The sequence below is a fragment of the Trachurus trachurus genome, assembly GCF_905171665.1.
Source record: "Trachurus trachurus genome assembly, chromosome: 8".
NCBI lineage: Eukaryota > Metazoa > Chordata > Actinopteri > Carangiformes > Carangidae > Trachurus > Trachurus trachurus.
Genome location: NC_139905.1, coordinates 19141006 through 19162351, shown reverse-complemented (window position 1 = coordinate 19162351; position 21346 = coordinate 19141006). Strand labels below are relative to the sequence as shown.

At 41.8% G+C, this 21346-nt stretch overlaps 1 protein-coding gene across 1 annotated transcript in view; it reads right to left on the bottom strand.

Moving 5' to 3' along the window:
* Window positions 1-21346, bottom strand: part of cacna1aa (calcium channel, voltage-dependent, P/Q type, alpha 1A subunit, a) — a gene marked incomplete at both ends in the record, with an annotated part of 75389 nt that overhangs the window by 21743 nt on the left and 32300 nt on the right. The window contains 23 exons of the mRNA XM_083976632.1: window positions 3128-3211; window positions 5014-5124; window positions 5548-5712; window positions 5864-6065; window positions 6154-6294; window positions 6477-6637; window positions 6856-6955; window positions 8661-8672; window positions 11787-11893; window positions 12030-12089; window positions 12614-12743; window positions 12961-13096; window positions 13211-13554; window positions 13693-14324; window positions 15185-15353; window positions 16159-16209; window positions 19370-19476; window positions 19661-19728; window positions 19877-19994; window positions 20320-20392; window positions 20674-20805; window positions 20916-21028; window positions 21226-21338. Of these exons, the coding sequence (XP_083832758.1) occupies window positions 3128-3211; window positions 5014-5124; window positions 5548-5712; window positions 5864-6065; window positions 6154-6294; window positions 6477-6637; window positions 6856-6955; window positions 8661-8672; window positions 11787-11893; window positions 12030-12089; window positions 12614-12743; window positions 12961-13096; window positions 13211-13554; window positions 13693-14324; window positions 15185-15353; window positions 16159-16209; window positions 19370-19476; window positions 19661-19728; window positions 19877-19994; window positions 20320-20392; window positions 20674-20805; window positions 20916-21028; window positions 21226-21338 (3329 nt within the window). The remainder of the gene's footprint in view (window positions 1-3127; window positions 3212-5013; window positions 5125-5547; window positions 5713-5863; window positions 6066-6153; window positions 6295-6476; window positions 6638-6855; window positions 6956-8660; window positions 8673-11786; window positions 11894-12029; window positions 12090-12613; window positions 12744-12960; window positions 13097-13210; window positions 13555-13692; window positions 14325-15184; window positions 15354-16158; window positions 16210-19369; window positions 19477-19660; window positions 19729-19876; window positions 19995-20319; window positions 20393-20673; window positions 20806-20915; window positions 21029-21225; window positions 21339-21346) is intronic.

Here is a 21346-nt window from a genome sequence, read left to right as displayed (position 1 = left end):
TCATGTGTTTACAGTCTCTTGAGTCTGATTATATCAAAATTGAGCTGACACATGTCACATGACATTTAAAATTAATTTCTAAAATTGATTGTTTTTTATATATATCTTTTAAGAATATACAAATTCAAAATCTGCAATACATTGCAGCGTACAAACATTTACAACAGTAAAGAACAAAAGATGGCAGTTTGAGACTAAGTGCTGAAAAGGGACTGGCAGCAGGCACATGCAGATTCCATCTATTACAGCGTGTTTTATATTGTGTGTTGTGAAAATAAAGGGTTCCTATCAGAGACATGCAAGAGGCAGCATGCATCACTTGTTCCTTTTGACAGCAGCATATCTTTGGACTCACTGTCGTTACTGGAAACACTCTCCCAGTCACTGTCTTATGTGTGGGTGTGTCATTATGCACCTACAATGAAAGGCTAACCTCGATGGAAAGATGTATCAGTCTAATCTGGTTTAAATAATCCAATCCTTTCCAAACTGGAAACTAGTTTTCTGGAAAAGATGGACACTGCGGGCAGGATTTGTGGCAGAATAATATAAAAATATTACCCAGTGACTGGCAGAGAGGTTAGTAAACTTGGCGGCAAATAAAAAAATTACAAATTTAGAGCTCTCTCGGAGTTGAAGGTTCTGGGGTGGTGGGGGGTCAAGCAAAGCATGCACATTTCACAGCCACAACACTGGCTGGGATGCAAGTAAAACAGATGCAGTAAAATAAGATCTCCAAAAAATTACAAACCATCTACATGTGGATGTTGCAGACATATGGTTTATAGCAGCAAATTTTTGGATTTTTGGTTGGTTCGAAGAACAACCAGAGAGATTGACCAAGCCGGTTGTCATGGGTGGACACAGAGGATTCATAGTGCATTTTGATTGGATGGGTTCGCAGGAAGTAGTAGGTGTTGTGGGGGGGAGAAGGGGACGGGGCGAAGTAGATTACAGTAGATCGTCGTAAAGTTTGTAGACGATTTAAAGAAAGCATGTGAAAAGATAAAAAACAAGAAAGAAATCAACAGTCATTACAGAGACAAGTTAGCACAGTGGCAGGTGTCTGCCTGCAAATTTGGTACATCCATGTGGTAGGGATACCAAGGCTCAAGACAACAGGAAGCTGATTAAAACATGTACAGTCTCTCTATAAACAACTATGACTTTATATCATTATGAAACATTTACTGAAAATTGTCTCAAAGTATCAATTTAAGCTTGAATCATTGGTATCCCTTGTTTCCTCAGACAGACCTAGTAGGAAAGCTGTGAAGGCCACAGTGCATGATAATGGCTCGGCATCTCTTAAATATGGTGGAGCAGATATATATTTGATTAAATCAAATTTTAGGTATCTTTGGATCAACACTATTCAAGAGCTTGATATGTCTCTGAAATACAGTTTATTCATTGGGTTCCTACAAGGTCTCCCTGTAAGAATAAGAGCAACTCTTGTGGATAGTGTGCAGACAGAACACAAAGGAAATTTTCATCCCACGTTATATCATTGTGAGTGAATGTACCAGTTCTACGGTACATTAAAGTGTGTGTTGTCATTTTTCCTCTCATCTCTGTACATCTATAAAATTGATTGAAACTAACACTAATGTGCACAGAAATCAGTGTCTCTCTGAAAATCCCCACATGTTCTGTCCAAACACATTATTAATAACAGTGAAATAATCTGAAATGAAATAATCTTTCTCTATATGTCGATATAGTATCAACACATATGAGACCTATTATATCAACACAGAGACACAGACATACTAGAACAACACACAGCATGCAGTACATATCAACACTTTCAGGGCCATATACTATAAGCAATTCTGGCTAATAAAATAACCTCTAACTGGTTGTTAGTTTGTCATTTTGTTCCCTTGAGCTTGCAGGTGATATAAAGCAACACCATGCAGCAGGGGTGTAACGGTTCTGAAATCAACACCATAACTACAGTCTCATGTCATGATACCAGAGGAGGGAACCACTGACAACTCCCAATGCCAACCTGCTACCACTGCAGCAGGAGCTGTTGAGCTATTACCACATTACTATTATACTAATGCAACAACATTTTTATTTCACAATCAACATTTTGGACATATCATAAAGTCATTACTCTAGTAATGTAAGTAAGTAATGTAATGAAGTTAATTAATAATTACTTAATTAAGTCATTAGTAATGTAAGTAAGTAAACATTATATACTGCACCTATTATATTGTCTTGGTGACTATTTTTGTTCAATAATGATCAAGTGATCACATCTGCAGGTAAGACAGTTTAAATATTGAAAATCTTAAAGCAGCAACATTAATTCAATTTTGAATTTAATTCATTTTAATTGATAAAGTGTCAGAATATGACATAACACTACACAAAATCAGGTAATATAATATGTAAATATCATGTTGCTACACACGCAACAATACTACCATCTTATCATCAGTGACTCAAAGAACCAACAGTGTATCTAAGCACTGAAATCTAGTTAATTTGACCATTTACTTCGGTCTATGATATTAAAGAATGAACTTGTGTCCCTCACGCATTTCAATTCAAGTTGTTTGAATTGTTCGTGCCCAGTCAGATGTCTAATGGACCTTCATTACTTCAGCTGCAGTTATTAACATATGTCTGTAAAGCCTCTATTGGCCACCTGAGAGGCGATCTGTTAATCTGACTGGATATTGGGTTGCTTGCAGAAGATCGCTCCAGCATCAGCATGCTCCCTGCCTCCCTCACAGTAGCTCAGTGCTGGCTAGCAGGAGTCTGGTCTCTCCTCGTCCCACCAACTGGGACAATTATATAAGACTTTCAAGAGATGTTCATGCATGACTGAGCAATGCAAGACTCAACAGTGGCGTCTAACTCATGCTCCCCCCTCCTCCGAACTCCTTGTCTTGTCAACTGTATGTTTTTTAGACAGTGTGACAGATGCGCAAGACCACGGACACATGCTGACGCTCACCTAACAGTCATACTCGCTCAACAAACACACAGTCAACAACAACATTGCTGATACAGTATCATGTCTGCCTGTTTGCAGTTTTGACTGCTCAGTGCAGATCTCTCAAAGGTACACAATCTACACGCAAACACCTCGGATCCTGCGACTTACCCCAAGCTCGGTGACCAGAATGTCAGTGATGCTGCCCAGAACTGTCACACAGTCAAAAATGTTCCAGGCATCTTTGAAATAATTCTGTGATCGGGACAAGAGAGAGACAGAAGAAGGACAGGAGAAGAATAGAGAAGACAGAGGGGGATGAAGTGGAAATACGTAAAGTGAGATGATAAGTTGACGTGTGGCGAGGGCGACGCAGTAAAGGGTAGACGAACATGGATGTGGCAGGGAGGAACAGAATGAACAAGCAGGAGAGGAACAGAACAGATACAAATATGAAATGGACAGTACAGTGAAACAGAACAGGGACATAACATTGTGAAACAACAAGGAAAAGGGATATGGCAGGAATAAAGGAAAGGAAAGCGAAAAACAAAACAAAGCGTAAAAGGCAGTAAGAGATGGAGAGGTAAACAGTGAAAAAAATGAGAGAATGAAAGAGTAGGATAGAGGGAGAATGAGAGTCAGACAGAGGAAGGCAGAGAACAAGAAAGTGAAAAAAAAGAAATGTCAGTGTTCGACAGGAACAGGAAAGAAATTAGATGAGACAAATCAGTGATGGCATGTTGGACAGACGCCAGCAGACGGGCTAAGGACAAACTGTACTGCATCAGAAAACTATAGCCATCAGACATCACACACTGCATCGCTCTATATCATAAACCAAAGCAACACAAAGTCAAGACTATTTTTAAAAGCTTCCAATAAAAAAAGGCATTGTGTCCCTCTTTACGTCTAATTTATAAACTTAATCCATGTATCTGCATCGTACTTGCTTTATCCACACATTATTCATCATTGTAGATGTTTAATTGTGGTCTTCAATGACTCAAAAGAGGGAGACCATGACGAGGACAAATTTTTGATGAGCAAGGTCGGCCCTCTTTTGCTCTCCTACACATTCCCTGCAGCCAAACTGTGCATTAGACAAGTGGAGGGACATGGAGAGAGCAAGGGAGGCGGCTATTAAAATAAACCACCTTGACAAACACACACATGGACAAACACTCAACACACGCATACACACACACACACAGACGTCTCCGAGGCCTGGTGCTGTTTGTGTGTATGATTGTGCGCGTCCTGAGAGGCACAAGTGTGTTTAAGGGTACTCTCCCAGATTCAAATCCTATCCTGCGTAATCCCCACCCTCTCTGTAATCTCTGCCTCTCTTTCTAACGCCTAGCTGTCACTCACTCTACTTCTTCTAATTACTGTATTATCGCTCCCCGTCTGTCCTGTATCTCCTCCAAACTTTCATCCCTCGATCCACGGTCTCTTTTATCCATTTTTTTCCTTCCCTCTATTCCTGTCCAGCTCTGTCCACTGCATGCTTCCAAGCTGACTTTTGTCAATTTTCTATTCCTCATTTTCTCCTTAAATGTGCAAGTAATGGTGTCAAACAGCGTGTTCCAGTGACATAGTGGACAAGGTTGCGGTGAAGACCTCCACATTTAATTTGCAGAATCAACTGGTTTCTACATCTTAGTCTCTTTCAACACGTCATTTGGTTCTCAGGTAACAACTTATCTTTTTCTCAGGATTACAATTACTCAGAATCTCCACATAACAGCGATACTGGGTAGTAACGGTAAGAGTGGATTTCAGTCAAAGACCAATGGATCTATACTGATCTGGGTGTTTTCTGAAGGTTGTTTTCTGAGTGAGGATCAGCCCTTGGCTCTGCATTTTGTCTATGAAAGGGCATATTTATAATTTCATTCATCTCATTTATCATCTCTGATGTGCAATGCCTGGTAACCATTACTAATGTGGATACAGCAGTACCATGTAATAATAACAACAACAACTTCAGCACTTTCTATAAAATATCTCTAAAGACATAAAAAAAGAGCAAACTCGCACACACACACACTCACCAGTACTCCAAAGGCGATGATTTTGAGTACACACTCCATGGAGAAGAGGGAGGTGAACACTATGTTCAGGTTGGCTAACACAGCTTCATAGGTATCAGAAGCTCCATCATACTATAAACAAACAGACACACACACACACACACGCAAGCAGCGCACACATTCACACCAGCAAACCAGTGTACAAGTATAACATAATGGATTGCCATACACACATGGAAGTGTGCATTCATAGACACATATACAGACATAAACACATGCACACACACACACACACACACACAGACACAAACGTACACACAGGGACAGAAAGGAGGGCGAGTATAAAGACATATAAAAAGACACACGGTTCAACTCACCCAATGGAGAGTCAAGACATATTCATTACAATGTGGTTATCATAGGAAATAGTTTACACAACAAGAGATAAAGGTACAAACTGAAATGGATGTTAAATTCAGCAAGTCAACTGTTATTATGTTGTTCTGTTGATGTGTCGGTGTTAACGTGTGCATCACTGTTTATGTAGAGTCTTACCTTCATCATCAGCACAACTGTGTTGAGCGCGATCATTGCCATGATAGTATATTCAAATGGCGGCGACACCACAAACTCCCACATTCGATATTGAAAGCTCAACTTGTTCTGGGGCATGTGGCGTGTCAGAGGCCTGGCATTGATTGCAAAGTCTATACAGGCTCTCTGCAAAAAAAAAAAGACACAATACAAAACAAGAAGGTTTTGTTCACATTCTGCCATGATCTTTTCCTGTATTCTCTCTTTTCTTATCCTTTCCACTCTACCCAACAGTTGCACCCCAAACTCCACCCCAAAATATTCTGGATCTGTTCACCTCATTCTTTTCTAAACTATAGTCCTCCATCATCTTGTCTCCTTGTTCCTGAAAGGTGATGATGATTAGAGCCACGAAGATGTTGACGAAGAAGAAGGGGAAGACCACGAAGTACACCACGTAAAAGATGGACATTTCCATCCTGTATCCGGGGCTCGGGCCCTGATTCTCATAAGTCGCATCCACTGAATGCTTCAGCACCCTGTAGAGGGAGAGAAGCAAAAAGGGGGGGGGGGTTAAATGTTGCCAGAAAACTTGTGACCGTGCATGTTGCTCGTAGCTACACTCACTGCGGCCACCCCTCTCCGGTAGATACGGTGAAGAGGGTGAGTAGGGCCCAAGCCACATTGTCGTAGTGGAAATCGTACTTCTTCCACTCCCGCTTCTGCGCCTTCACTTCGTTATCACGTTCATATACTAGGTACTCGCCCCTGAAATACACACACACACACACACAACATATCATCAGCACAATGTGAACAGGGGAGAGATATTACTGAGACGAAAAGGAAGGCACACTAGCTCACAAGCATCATGTATTAAGAAGGTGACCAGAATTTTTTTCTAACCCTTTTTTTTACTACAAAAGTAAATGTAGTTTGTATTTCCTGACCTGCAATCGCGCTCAAACTCTTTAGATTCATCAGTGCAGTAAAAGAAGCGTCCCTTAAAGAGCTGCACGGCCACCACGGCAAAGATGAACATGAAGAGTAAGTAGACGATCAGGATGTTGAGCACATTCTTCAGGGAATTCACCACACAGTCGAACACTGCCTGTGGATCGAGACAGACAGGGAAAAATTGGGTTGAAATTATGTGTGGAAAAAAGTAGGAATTTGCACTGCTACAACAAAACTATAACATTTGCAGGTTATTTCCACTGTGAACTAATAAAACATGAAGGGCAGATAACGTAAAATGATGTTAAATCTTTGGTTTTTGATCAGATGCACAGCAAAGGCAGCTCAGATCTGCGGCCGAACTTCACACACCTTGAGTTTGGGCAGACGTTTGATGGTCTTCAGAGGTCGTAACACTCTCAGTACCCTCAGAGACTTGATGGTACTGATGTCTTTTCCTTTACTGCTCCCCCTGTATGTGCCCACATGCATACACACACCAACACACAAATATGCATACGTACACACATACACACACACACACACACACACACATACACACACATATTGAAAGAGTCAGTGGGTTGACGGTGATATGACGGGCTTAGACCTTGATTCCAAAATGGCAGTGGGCAGCCATTCCTTGATGGTATTTGTGTCCGAGTTAACTCAAAATGAGTAACTGCGTCTGGGTTAAATACATAGCAACACATGCAGCATTGCTATCATATTACACTTAAGCCTTATCGCTAAATGTGAGGTTAGCATCGTAGCTACATGCTAGAGTCAGGTGGTGTATTACAACTATAGTACATGCTATGGGAAGAACTGATATCATTCCTGTCTGAATGCTATCTGGTAGCTACACCCATTTAATACTTTGCAATGTATTTCAATGCTTTACAAAGACAGTAAAAGACCTGGTTTGCACATGCCCAGCTAGTGGTGAAATATATTCATGCTGCATTGAAACCTTGCTTCCCATGCTGCATTTTTTTATTCTTTTAAGCAGCAGTTCAAGTGATGGAGATCTCTATTCTACACAAGAGACATTTGCAGAGAGAGTTTAGTCATAGTCTCAGTTAAACAGAAGTGACCATATATTTTCTGACTGTCGTACAGAAATGGTCAAGAAAAAAAAACTGCTTGAATTTTAAATGTAAGTCACAATTTAGAAGTGTGACAGTGTGCTCCAAAGAGGTAAAAACAGCCAAACTCTCTCTTTTGATGACTCTACCAGTTAATTAGCTCTAACCTATAACTAGGATTAGCTGGTTTCACAGCATTGTTCAAACATCATGGAATTTTGTCTTTTAGGCCATTTTGCCAAAGACAAAGATATTTTAGCAAGCATTTCAGGCTGAAATGCTGAGCCAAACCTCTTTTTTCTTCTTTTTGTTTTTAAGGATACGTAAGAGAAGATTAATTATCATTTCAGTTGCACTAAACGCGTCATAAAGCTAGAAACTCACAGAAAACAAGCCTGTATTTTTAGCACCAAACCAAATCTGATTTGAGAGTTTTATTTAATTGCTACATAGCTATTGCTACATAGCTATTGCTAACATGCTGGCCCACTGCAGTTTTGTCCTTTTGGGGCCTGTGTTGGTTTTCTATGGACAACTCAGCCTAATATTGGCTATGTAGAAACTGCAAAAAGTGTCCATAGTACTTTTTCATGTTCTTTTTTGTTGTTGTTTTTTTTGGAAAACAATTTTTCTAAATTCCTCAGATCAGAGATTTATTTCAAAGGTCACTGACTGTGGTCCTCAGGGAAAGAGGCAGCTGTTGGTACAGCTGCATGTGTCTTACAGCTGTTATACCAGATGGACTGCCAGTCGTTGTGTGTCAGTAGGCTTTGTGTGTGCAAGTGTGCACACAGGTGTATATAAGTGTGTGCGCTAGCATATGTATGTGTGAACATGAGCATATCGCTCTTAGCTTCCACAGCAACAGAACAAAATATCACACGGTGTCCGTCTAATTCAGTTAAGGACCTGAGGTTTAGTTGTGTTTGAGTCAGAGCTGTTCCATGGTGAACAATGGAAAAAAGGGAAGAATAAATAAGTACAGAAGTCAACTGTGATGAGGCATAGATGAACAGGAGAGAGATGTGTGGTCAGACAAACAGGCACCAAGAGTGCAGAAGGAGAAATGAGGAAGAAAGAGAACTTTACCCGCCGCCGCCGCTGGTGGTCCAAACGGAGAGATGAGACAGGGGTGAGACAGCAAGACAAAGGGAGAGACAAAAAGACAAAGGGTGGGAGAAAAAAACAGAATGGGACACATAAAGGAGGGATTTTGAGGGAAAACATCCATATGAGACAGAGAGAGAAAAAGAGAACAGAAGGCCTGCTTTTTGTTAGATCAACCCTCCCACCCACACTACTGATACTATATCAAACATACACATGTACTGTAGTATAAACAGTCGGAGCACCAAGCAACTGTCTCAATCACTGAATAATCACTATAACAAGCTATCTGTCTGACGGGAAATTTTACTGGTTTACATTTCATCTAGAAAATACCAGATTGCTTAATTACACTGATCATTTACTACTTTTACTACTTTAATTTGGTCCACAGTGAACTTTTAAAATCTGTGAATTGAAAATCAGAGATGAACTATGAGCTGAAAGACATGTTTTTCTTAAACGAGGACTGTTAGAAATGTAAGAGCAAAGGGACCACATAATATACAATATTCTCTACATGTCAAGGAACCCCTTTCCAAACGCACTTTTTACCATGCAGGCATCTCTGCCTTGAAGGCCTGTCTGGATGTAAAGCTCAGTCCAGCTGCAGAAATGTGCAGGACAGCGGCACAAGCGGTCCAAGACACCAGCAGACCAGACTAATTGGATTAAAGGAGCGATAAACATCTCCAATGAGACTGCTGAGCCTTTCTGGAGTGCTGTTTGATTTCCACCAATTGAATTAAGGCACTATCTGGATGTGTATGAGTCTGTTCTGACTGGTTGGGATCTCCCCATCGGCCATTAGTGTCGTTAACCCCTATCGTAATTAAATCAGACTTTATTGGTTCAACTGGCTTAATTGATTGTTTTCTGAGTTTGTCTATGTTAACATACAGTCTGTGCCAGAGATAATTACAGTTGTCTTTATTAATCATCTATATATTGCCTATTAATTCATCTAATTGATTTAAATATGTTAATCTGCTATGCTCCTTCTGAATGGTCTTTTATTATTTTGAATTTCAAGTTTATGCATTTTGTGGTTTTTGTCTGGTAAATCTACCTCACTTTTAATACTGCATATTTATAAATCTATACTTATAGACTTAGTGACAGAGAGAAGAAAATGGTGACAAGTTGAAACACATAATAATTTAACTCAAAGAGGTTAGAGGACAGAGTTCAGGACAAAAGCACACAGAAACACAAACACGGACAGGTTTATATGTACCACATAAACAAGTAGATTAAACTGAAATCAGGGGGAAGAGTGTTCATGAGAAAGACTGAGGTAAAAGACACCTTTTAGGATGGGCACCACCACTAGAACCCTGGAGCACCTGCCATGTTTATGCCCTCAGTATCAGTACTGGAGTACACTGTACTCCTTTATCGGATCTGAAAAGCCTAAACTACACGAGACTATGCTGAAACTTTTCTAGCACATTTACAGCAGAAATATTTACAGTGGTTGCAACCATTTGTGGCAAACATTCAGTTTTTGTTGCAATTACACAATTCTGCAGAGGGCTTTTAAAAAATGTATAAAGTGGAGGGACATTGTGAAGAGAGAGAAAGGTAGATATAACTAGCTAATATTAATTTTCACTGATTTTTGTCAGTAGCCCTGTTGTGTCAGTTTCTCTTCTAGTCCTTCTAGTCCTGTGTGCCTGTCATTCAGGGTGCACATGACAGAAGGCAGTGGGTGTAGTCCAGGACTGGGCTTACTTTGCCAAGCCTCCCGCTGCTGAAAAAAAATTGTGAGGCAACATTTTTCATGCCCCCCAAACAGACTACCCTTCCCACCATTATAATACACTAAACACAGAGAGTTAACATTAATTAACTATTCAGCCCTGTGTTATCAATGCATTCTTTTATATTCATGCAATAAATAACAACTAAAACATGCCTCTGTAGCTTGAGGGAATTTAAGTTCAACTTGATTTCAAATGACTGAGAAGGACAAAATATTTTTTCTACACTGAATAAAATAAAATAAAAAACTCTCCTGTTGCCAGAATGTTAGAACCCACACCCTGTCACCCCACTTTAGGGATATCCCTCTCACACTACCACAAAACGCATTTGTGGAATATGAATGCATATATTGCACACGTTGTTGTTTCCTGAAAATACAGATTGCATTTTAAAAGTTATGAATAAGATTGAACACACACTTTTTTTTTTGTTCCTGCAGATTACTTTTTTCAGAATCTGTGCGTGGGTTTATGGCATTAGAATAATAGATTTACTGAATTGATTGTCTTTAAACTATACCAGTGTTACAATATATCAAACATTGACTGCAGACCTGCAGGTCTGCTTCATTTTACATTCTTCTCAACCATGCAAGAGCAGGACAGCAAATCCCATAACTTACAATTCATGCTTTATTCCCGGCATATGACTCATAACCTTAGTCCTGACTAAATTGAGTTACGCAAATGTAACTGTATTTATCCTCACAGTCATGCAGATTAAGTAGGGTTTGAAGTACCTGCTTTGCCGTAGTGAAGGGTGTGGAGATTTTTGGAAGCGAGGTCAGCATGACCTGGCCTGGCTTTGCATGGGACATTTAAATCTAGAACGCCCTGGGCACTAAAGGGTTACAGGTGCAAAGGGTGGTCCTCACCTCTCACAGGGGGGAGGAGGAGTTGGATAGGAAGGGAATGCTGGGGTATTGTTTTATACCATGTAGGGGCGCAGGGGATTTGGTGGTGGGGCATAGAAATGGCAGGAGTGTCAGTTGAATGAGAGAGAAAAGGCAGAGGAAATGGCCAGCTGTTGGTGTTTTGGCCATTTGTAAGCATAGAGAGGAAAAAGTTCAATGGAGGAGAGGGCGCGAGACAGAAATGCTAAGAGAGAAAGAAGTTGTGTGAGATAGAACGAAAGAGCAGAGGTCAGAGAGAGAGAGAGATAGAGAGAGAGAGAGAGGCATAAAAAGGAGAAGCCCAAAAATGAGCCATGGCTCATTAGAGAAGAACAGGGGAGGCTGTACTCCAAGGTGCCAGTGAGGCAGTAGACAGGCAGAAGAGAGGGAGGAGCGAGGAGGAAACAGAGGAGGGGACTTGGGAGGGGGGAGGCAGGTGGGAGACTTACGTGAAGGCGAAGGCCACCAGAGCACCACTAACCACTATAAAGTCAAGGATGTTCCACAAGTCCCGGAAATAAGAGCCCTGGTGCAAGACCAACCCCAGATCGACCATCTGGAAGAGAAATTAAGAGCATGATGATGAGATGAGAGCCCCTGGGCACGGTCGCAGCGTGCAATAAAAAGAGTGTCTAACCTACATTTGACCTGGGATTCTCAATTGCTTAGGTGATTCGGGACCATTGACTTACCTTGATCAGCATCTCAAATGTGAACACACCTGTGAAGACATAGTCAAAATACCGCAGAACCTGTACAAAGAGAAGGAGGGAATGATTTGCCATTGAATCCTGCTGGTGGAAAAACAGTGACAGGGTGTGTGTGCATGTTGATTTCAAATTCAGATGTCCAACAATAATATTACATTGATGTATGATTTACTATGTATTCATTACATTATAATATACAAATTTAAGCATATGATAAACATACTGTAGTATTTGCTATTATTGTTTTGTATATTATTGTTTATTATGTATATGACATGAGAACATACACATGTTCTACTAAACATATTGTGAAAGAATAATCTATGGGTTTATCATATCATTCTAACTTGGAAAACTAGCAAAATTACATCTTTAAATTATCTACTGACAATCAAAATAATACTTGATTTACATGTTTATGTCATACTCTATATCTATTTCTATTCTCAGGTCCATGTAGCAGGTTGGAATGACACCACAACAAATAAAGAAAACTGTATTTTGATTGTATATAAAATTTCACGCAACAAAAGCGTTGCTACATCGATGTAAGTGACATTTCTTACATTGTTGCGAGGGGATTCGGGCCACACAGGATCTTCAGCAGCAAGGGCAATGCTGCTCATGGCAATAACCAGCAGGATAACCATTTCAAAATAACGCAGGGTGCAGATGTAGTGACAGGCTCGTCGAAACCTAGGGACACCAGACAACAGCCATTTTTTTTCCCTCTTGTGTTTGTACTATGGAAAACATTGTATTTACTACTTCACTGTGACGTGTGTTCTGCCTCTGTGTGTGAAGAAACTCATGTTGTGGGTGAATGTCTCAGGTACTGGGTTTTTCTGTGTTCAAGCCTGCAATGGGTCATACAGTATAGGTGAGGGTGTGGGGATGTATTTGTGAGCATTACGGGTTGGTGGTGGACAGGATGAACATGGAGCTGAAGGGAGGCATAGGCCTGGGTCCTCCTTCACCTCCCTTCTCATCGTCATCATCATCCTTATCCTCCTTCGCTGGCAAAGGCTCCGTGTTGGCATTTTTATTGACTGCATCAGAGGGGGAGTGAAAAAAAAAAGTTGGGGTGAGATGGTGTGAAAAAGAAACTTTGTTATTGACAAAGACGGTGTGTGAAAATACAGACACACTCTTTTTGCCCTTACCCTGCAGTATGGCATTGGTGGATGGAAAGATTGGCATGTCTATTGCTGTGTAGTCAGGGTGAGGCAGCCTGATGACGCTCTTGGCACGGTGATGTCCGATGTTCCCATAGCTATCTAATGTGACCAAACTCCCATGTGTGCCACTGTTAGCGAGATGGAGGGCAGATCCAAAGCCGGGGGCAACGACGCGGCTGGAGACGGGATTAGGGTGACCGTCGCTAGGTGAGCCAGAGACCAGTTTGGTATTCATGAGGTTGTCCATATCCTCACTGTACTGGCTGTCTTGCCTAGAGAGGCTCTTCTGGATGGGCCGTGTGGTAGAGAGGTTAGGGACACTGCAGTCCCTAGACAGAGGGAGTGAGAAGGAGAGAACAAAGAGAAATACACAATATATGAGAACAAAGATCATCATAATACTGAAACATAAAAGAATGATCCAAAAATGTCTTTGTTCTATCTATAGCTGTATGCATTGAACCTACTTCCTCCTATGCTGGCACATCCTCTTCCCCTCGCCATCCGTTTGGTTGCTATGGCGACTTCTTCTTGGCCTCCTCTCACTGCCATCGCCGGCTCCTTCCTGTTCTCCTCCTTCTCCGCCTCCATCCACCCCTTTGCTCTTGTGTCTTCCCGTTTTTCCGGTTCCTCCCACACCATCCTCGCCGTCCTCCGCGTTCTTTCGATGCGACCTGGGCTTCCTGTGCTCCGACTGTCCTCCCCCCCGACTGCCGCTCCGGGTGTGGTGGTGGCGCCTGGACGGCCTCTCCTCTGAGCCCGGCCCGGGAATCACCGTGGCGTCCAGTCGGACGTGAGAGCTGTGGTGGCGGTGCTCGCCTTTGCGGCTCCGCCTGCTTTCTGTGGATTCGCCCCGCTCCAAGGGGGGCCTGACCGGACCTGAGCTTCCTCCGCCGTCCCCGCTTACTTGCGCGCCCTGTTCGTGGAGGCGTGTTTGCCTGTGGAGCTCGTCGGCGGCATGGTGCTGGCTGAAGCAGAGGTCGGAATTGTTGGCGGTGGTCTTGTTGGTGTTGTTGTTGCGGTTCTCGTGGGGATCAACCACCAGGGGTCGGTCCAGGTGGGTCTTCATGTCCGGGCGGACGTGCCGTGAGTAATTCACCTGCAAGGAGTAGAGAGGATGGAGAGGCAGCATAGAGGGAAAGGTTGAAGTTGCTGTTTAGAGTATAAGTAAGTCACTTTTGGCATCATTGAGTCAATACAGTATCCTTCTTCTTGTGTTAGCTTTCTACTGCCATCTATGGTGTTCGGGTCAGTTTTGACCCGTGTTTTAAATCAGCTGTAAAATACACAAAAAACTTTTTTTTTCATCCAATCTGTTTTTTTTCTCTTGGTTACATTGTTAGGCTTCCTTATCCATGAAAATATTGGTTTTAATTAATATTTTTTGGTGTGGGCCCCTGGGCCTTTTTTTTCTCAGTGTACCCCTTATCTTCAATTGAACCTTCCTCTTGTCAGCTTTCTGCTACCATCTATGGTGTTAGGGTCGGTTTTGACCAGAGTCTTAAATCAGCTGTAAAACACACTAAAACAATTATTTATCATCCCATTTGTTTCTCATCTCTTGGTTACATTGTTAGACTTCCTTATCCATGAAAAGGTTGGTTTTGCACTTATGATTTCAGTTTGAACTCTCACTATTGTTTTTATCGTTATAACTGGGTCAAAATTGACCCTAACACCACAAATGTCATGATTTTAGAATTTTGTGAAAAAAAAATGTTTTTGTTTTATTTTGTTTAAATTGAGGTTCCTGACAAAGTCAAAAAGCCTTGATGCTATAAACAAATGTATGTGGTAGCTACTTGTATGCATTTAAAACCTGAAAACGGGTCACTGGTGACCCGAACACCAGAGAAAGGTAAGCAACAACATAAGTCATCATCATCATCATCATGATTGCCATCTCTTGTGTACACTGATAGCACAAGTCTAGTGGCCTTTGTTTGCCTTGTCCTTTACATTGTTTTCCTCCCCGCTCCCTGCCCTTGCCTTCCAGCGGTCATCAGGGTCCAGCTCGTTATACAGGGCCTCGCGGCTGGTTGCCAGAGTCTGCTTCCTCAGCTCCTTGGTACGTTGCTCCCACACCGACTTATTGATTCCTCCCTTGTGGTTCTTCTGCTGCTCCTTACTGCAAGACCAAACAGGGTGGAGAGGAAGGGAGGGGATTGGGAACGTTAAAGACCCGCTCGCAGACGCACACCGCAGCGCAAATATACACACAAAGACGTGAAAATGATGCGAAAACCAACACCAAAATATAAGTACGTAAAAATAGCCAGGACATAAAAACACACTGGGAGCCACAGACACGTAAAGGATCACTTGGCTGAACCTCTAGGACAAGGCAGCTGTACAGAACAAGGTTCTGGGTGTCTACACAGCTTGCCAAAGCACAGAGCCAGGATCAGCCCTATTTTGGTAAACCATGTGGGGGACACAAAATGGAGGATAACACTGAGGCAAGGTCAGAATTTGTTCTGATGATTTAATATTTAACCTACCCAAACTACTCCAGTATTTACTATCTGAGGCTTCATGCAGGGGGAAAAGGCCAAACAGGCACCCCAGACTGACTGAGCAGACTTTAATCTACTTTACACCCCAAAAAGTGTCAGTGACCACCTCCTTCCTTAACCTCCAGAGCTTCTATGAATAATCAACTTTTAACTCCCATTTCTCTCGGGGGGCCAACAGTCAACCACAGTAAAGCAACAGCTGTACTGCGAGGTGCAGGCAACAGAAAATGTACTCTTGAAAATAAGCCAACACAAAGAACAGCTAAAGAAAGCCAACTATGTAGTTCGGAAAAGAGTTGAGAACAAAGGAACATGGAAAGGAGGGTGTTCGAAAACACAATAAAAGAAAGCAAGGAATGGTTGGTAAAGTCAATAAACAGAAGGGATTCAGAAATGAATAAACAAATAAATAAATACCAGTCCAGAAAGGGGTCGGTAGCGTTGTGACACTCACTGTGTACTTTGTTGCTGAGGAGGGAAACAGCTGGTGAGTGAGATGGCACAAAAGAACAGAAGGAGGATTTCATTCCAAAATGGGTTATCCATCCACCATTTAAAAAAAAAAAAGAGGAAAAACACAACAAAAAACTGGTCTGCCTCCGATCCAAATTATATGTGCCGAAAAAACTGAACCCAAAAACTTTTGCCAGGAAGATTTAGCATTTTGGAATGCAACCCTTTACACACACAAACACATACACACACACACACACATGTACACGCACACACACACATCCACACACACTCACCTCTTCAATTTGTTCCATCTTTGAATATAAAACAATCCTATTTATTTTTCATTGTCCTCCTTTTTGCAGTCTCACACATTTCATCTTTCTTGCATCACTCTCTTACACTGCCCTGTTCTGATCTTCCTTTACAATAACTTTCCTCGCTGTATCTATGATGTTCCTGTTTGTCTGTACAGTAACTTTCTTTCTTTCTTTCTTTCTTTCTTTCTTTCTTTCTTTCTTTCTTTCTTTCTTTCTTTCTTTCTTTCTTTCTTTCTTTCTTTCTTTCTTTCTAATCTTTCTAACCTTTTTTTCTTTGCAGCGTATTCCCACCCTTGCCCCCCAAGATCTTCATCCTATCTTTCCTTCTCCTCCATCAATTCTGTTTGCCCTTTTTCTTGATTCACTGTTACACTACATAAACTAAACTACAAGCATATTTCTTCACACACAAAAGAAACTGTAACTTGTGTGCATACGGCAGAAATATTTCACTAAACTGTGGAAAAAAAGACGTAGAGAACTAAGGACAACGTGTTCAGTTTAACGCATTAACTATTGGAAACACTGGTGAGACTCATGACAGTAAAGTGATTAGAAACTGATTCTGTTAAATCGTTGCTATATTCCTGAGCTCACTTAAGATTATGTGGCTGTTTGAGGGTGCAGGGTGTTGTCATTGTGAGAGAGCTAGTTAGCGCTCTGTAGCTTTTCATGGCAGCCTCCATCCTGAATCCACCATAGAATATCTTCTTAAGAGATTCTTCATGCACCACTGATGTCCCCAAGTTTAAAATCTCTGCTCGATGCTTGGGGAAAGAAAGGAAAAAAAAAACTAACTCCACTGGAATTTCAATGTCTTTCCCTTTTAAAGCTACAGAAATGAGGGATTTGGATTTACACTAATACAGTGGAATGTAATGCACAGCGCACCCCCGTATTGCTTGTACTATGATAGACAGTAAAAAAAATGTTGGAAAAAGTTAACTAAAATCTAAAATCTGGCTGTTCTGTATCTGACTCTTCTTAACCCTACTCTTTATTTAAAGTCTGAAACGATTCATTACATGTAGAGACATCTGTCGTATTTGCTATATGGCACTCTTTCTCTCTCTCTCACAAATACACACACACACACACCAATATACACCGATATACAGACACATATATAAACAAGCATTGTAGTGATAAATAAATATTTAACCTTAACGGGACTCAAGTTAAAATAAGCTTACTGATACACAGACACAAATACTCACAGCACATTGAAGTACAGTACATACAGTACATACACTAACAAGAAGTGTGATTCACAAAAGGATGAACATGTTAGGAGCATTTGTTTAAAATCAAGTTCCTAGGTGTGTTTGTTCATTGAATCTGTGTGCGATATGTGTGTGATAATGGGTGTGTGACATAAAGTGAGCAGAAGCTGATGTACCATCAAGCGTTAAAGGTCAGGGTTGCGAGTGTGTATTGTGTGTGTGTGTGTGTGTGTGTGTGTGTGTGTGTGTGTGTGTGTATGTGTGTGTGTGTGTGTGTGGGGGGGGGGGGGGATCCCTTGTTGTGCTTTTTTTTTCACAGACAGATCACAATGTGGAGTGCGTGTGTCTCTGTAACTGAGAGTGTGTGAACTTTACCGGGAGCGAAAGGAAAGACCCCTGTGTATACAGAGAAAAGAGATCAAAGACTGTGACTCTGCTGACCAGAGGAGGGCTGGCCTGGATCAATCCAACACTGGTGAGTGTGTGTGTGTGTGTGTGTGTGTGTGTGTGTGTGTGTGTGTGTGTGTGTGTGTGTGTGTGTGTGTGTGTGTGTGTGTGTGTGTGTGTGTGTGTGTGTGTGTGTGTGTGTGTGTGTGTGTGTGTGTGTGTGTGTGTGTGTGTGTGTTTTAGAATGCACCAAAGAGTATGACAAAGAGAAAGAGAAAAAAACAGAAAGAGAAGTTGGCAGAGGAGAGGAGAGGAGAGGAGAGGAGAGGAGAGGAGAGGAGAGGAGAGGAGAGGAGAGATCATGCCGCAGCCTTATGCTAAAATAATACAAATCTTTACCCTACAGAAATGAGTGAAAACAGCATTAAAGATTTTTTCCGCAAAAATGTTGTCCGACTGTGGTAAACTCAGCTTTGGTAAGAGAGGCGACCCAGAGCCTGGTGGTCAGCGTGGCTGAGCCCCAGAGATCCTGCGTGGAGAAGTGTCAGGCCGCCTCAAAGCTTGGTTTTTGCTTGCATATGCATTGTCGGCTGAGAGATCTTATAGAGATATATATGTGTGTGTGTTTTTCCAAATAATGTCCATTAAATTTGAATGTATTCATTGCAGCTTGAATCAAGGCACAGAAGCATCTTGAAGAAGAAACACATGAGAATTCTGAAACTTTTGGGTTTTACTTTGTCATTTTTTAGCATCAGGCTGCAACATAACAAAATGTGAGAAAGCAGAGGAGTCTGAACACTTTCTGTTATAGTGTGTCACTAAATTTGGCTTGAAAAAACTGAAATGTTGTTTTATATAATCAGAACATGAACAGTGTTGCTAAAGGAGCGCATCAAAGACTTGCATCTACTAGATCTAATCTTTTTGAAGCAGGACAAGATCTGTGAAGCTCACTGTGATGTACAGAGCTCTTCGCAGTAGCATCTGATACCTGATGAAGAAATGTGGTGTGGAGTTCAGGCTTAAACAGATGACATATTCAGTAACAGTCTTCATCAATGACAATTCTCTGTGCTACAGTAAGTCCTGAGTCCTGAGTGCGGTCCCCCTGCCTTCTGTTTGCTGAGTGAGTTTCTTTAGAGACATGAGCAAGTGTTCAGCCATACTGTCCTGCCTGGTGTGAAAGTGTGTTCAAATAGAGACAACAAGAAGCGCGCAAAAGCAGCAGAGACAGAAACTCACGCTGCGATGGAGAGATTGGCAGCAGACAGTGGGCTGACTTCAGCCACCTCCTTGGCTTTCTGCAGGGCGATCTTCTGACTGGCAGCCTCCTCCTCCTCCTGCTCATCCTGCAGAGAGAGAGAGAGAGAGAGAGACAGAGACAGAGAGAGAGCAATTAGGAGAGAAATTAAAAGCAAGAGATGGATGAGGTGGTAATAATGCAAATGAAGGAAACATAAAGAATTCATTGAGCAGAGGAGCATAACTCCTGTACTTCAGGAGAAGCTAAGTAAAACCGAGACTGCCGTGAACCTTTGTCAGTTCCTGTGCGTTGGCCAAATTGTCCACGGCGATGGCCAAGAACACGTTCAGCAGGGTGTCTGAACGTGGAGTTAAAGGAAATCTAGCATGTGGGAGTTTTGAACATACACATACACCATACAATGACTGACTTAAAAAAACAACTAAAATGAAAAACTAACATATAAAACATTTGTCTTTGTGTGCACTTGTGCTGTCAAGGGATACAGTTGCCAAAAAGTGTGAGTACGATGAAGAAGACAGAGAAGGCCATGCCCTTGTTGACTCCGCCCTGAGACTTGATGCCATCGTACATCACCATGTTCCAGTCCTCACCGGTCAGGATCTGACACACACACACACACACACACACAAATATACATATACGCAAGATGAGGCTATACCCACTTCAAGGACATTTAGTGATTGTGTAATGACATATTGTTTAAATTATGATTTTGACTAATTACATTTAAAAATAGCATTCTACATTTTATATCACTTCCTCTTGTACAAATCCTCTTCAGTCTTTTAATCGTTTTCCCCTAATCCAGTCCTACCATTCTGCTCCCCCCTCCTCCACCAACCTCTCCGTCTCTCCCTTCCTCCATCCCTCCCTCCCTCCCTCCCTCCCTCCCTCCACTTTACAGTACATCGTCTCCTCTACTCACCTGGAACACTGTCATTATTGCTGCGGGGAAGGTATCGAAGTTGGTCGAAGGAGTGCCATTTTCAAAATTAAACCTAGCAGGGGAAAAAATGAATAGGAGAGAGAGAGAGTTGGAGAGGAGGGCAGTGAGAGTGGGAGAGGAAAGAAAAGAACGGAGAGCAACTTACGAGCACAACAAATATCTGTCGGGGAAAAAAAACTGCTCGAAAAATGACTTAGACAACCTTGTAATTAACAGAAACTAATCTCTTTCAAAATTAAATGAGGACTATTAAAAAGGAAGGAAGGAGAGAGAGAGAGAGAGAGAGAGAGAGAGAGAGAGAGATAAGCTGAGTTAAAGGAAAACAGCACTGACTGTCCTCCGAAGAGCTGCATGCCCAGCAGGGCAAACACGACTATGAAGAGGAAGAGCAGGAAGAGCAAGCTGATGATGGACTTCATGGAGTTGAGCAGAGAGACGACAAGGTTACGTAAAGATGCCCAGTACCTGACACACAGAGACAGAGGGTTTGTGGTTAGTTGGGGCCAGTATGAGTGTAATATTAGCTCCTTTATATGAATATAAGAAGCAATACAACTCTATTACAACGGACTTACTTGGTGACTTTGAAGATCCTCAATAACCTGAGAGCTCGTAGCACACTGATGCCAAACGACGTGCCCGGCTGGATGATGGACCACAGCACTTCAAATATACTACCACATATCACCTAATAAAAATACACACACACACACACACAAACAAACATGGTGTTATTCCTTGAATGAGCACATAACGTGCAGAAAATCATCATTAGATTTTTGCAAGTCAGTGTGTATGTACATGTGTGTGAAATGAGTGGTTTGTGTTTGTGTGTTTGCTGGTTTCTTTGTGCTAGTGTGTGTCCCAAAGTGCAGTGGGACTCACAATGCAGTCGAAGCAGTTGAAGGAGGAGTTGAGGTAGGCCTGTTTGCCCAGGCCATACATCTTTACCATCATCTCTGTCAAGAATATTCCCAGGAAGATGAATTCAGCAAAATCTGCACGG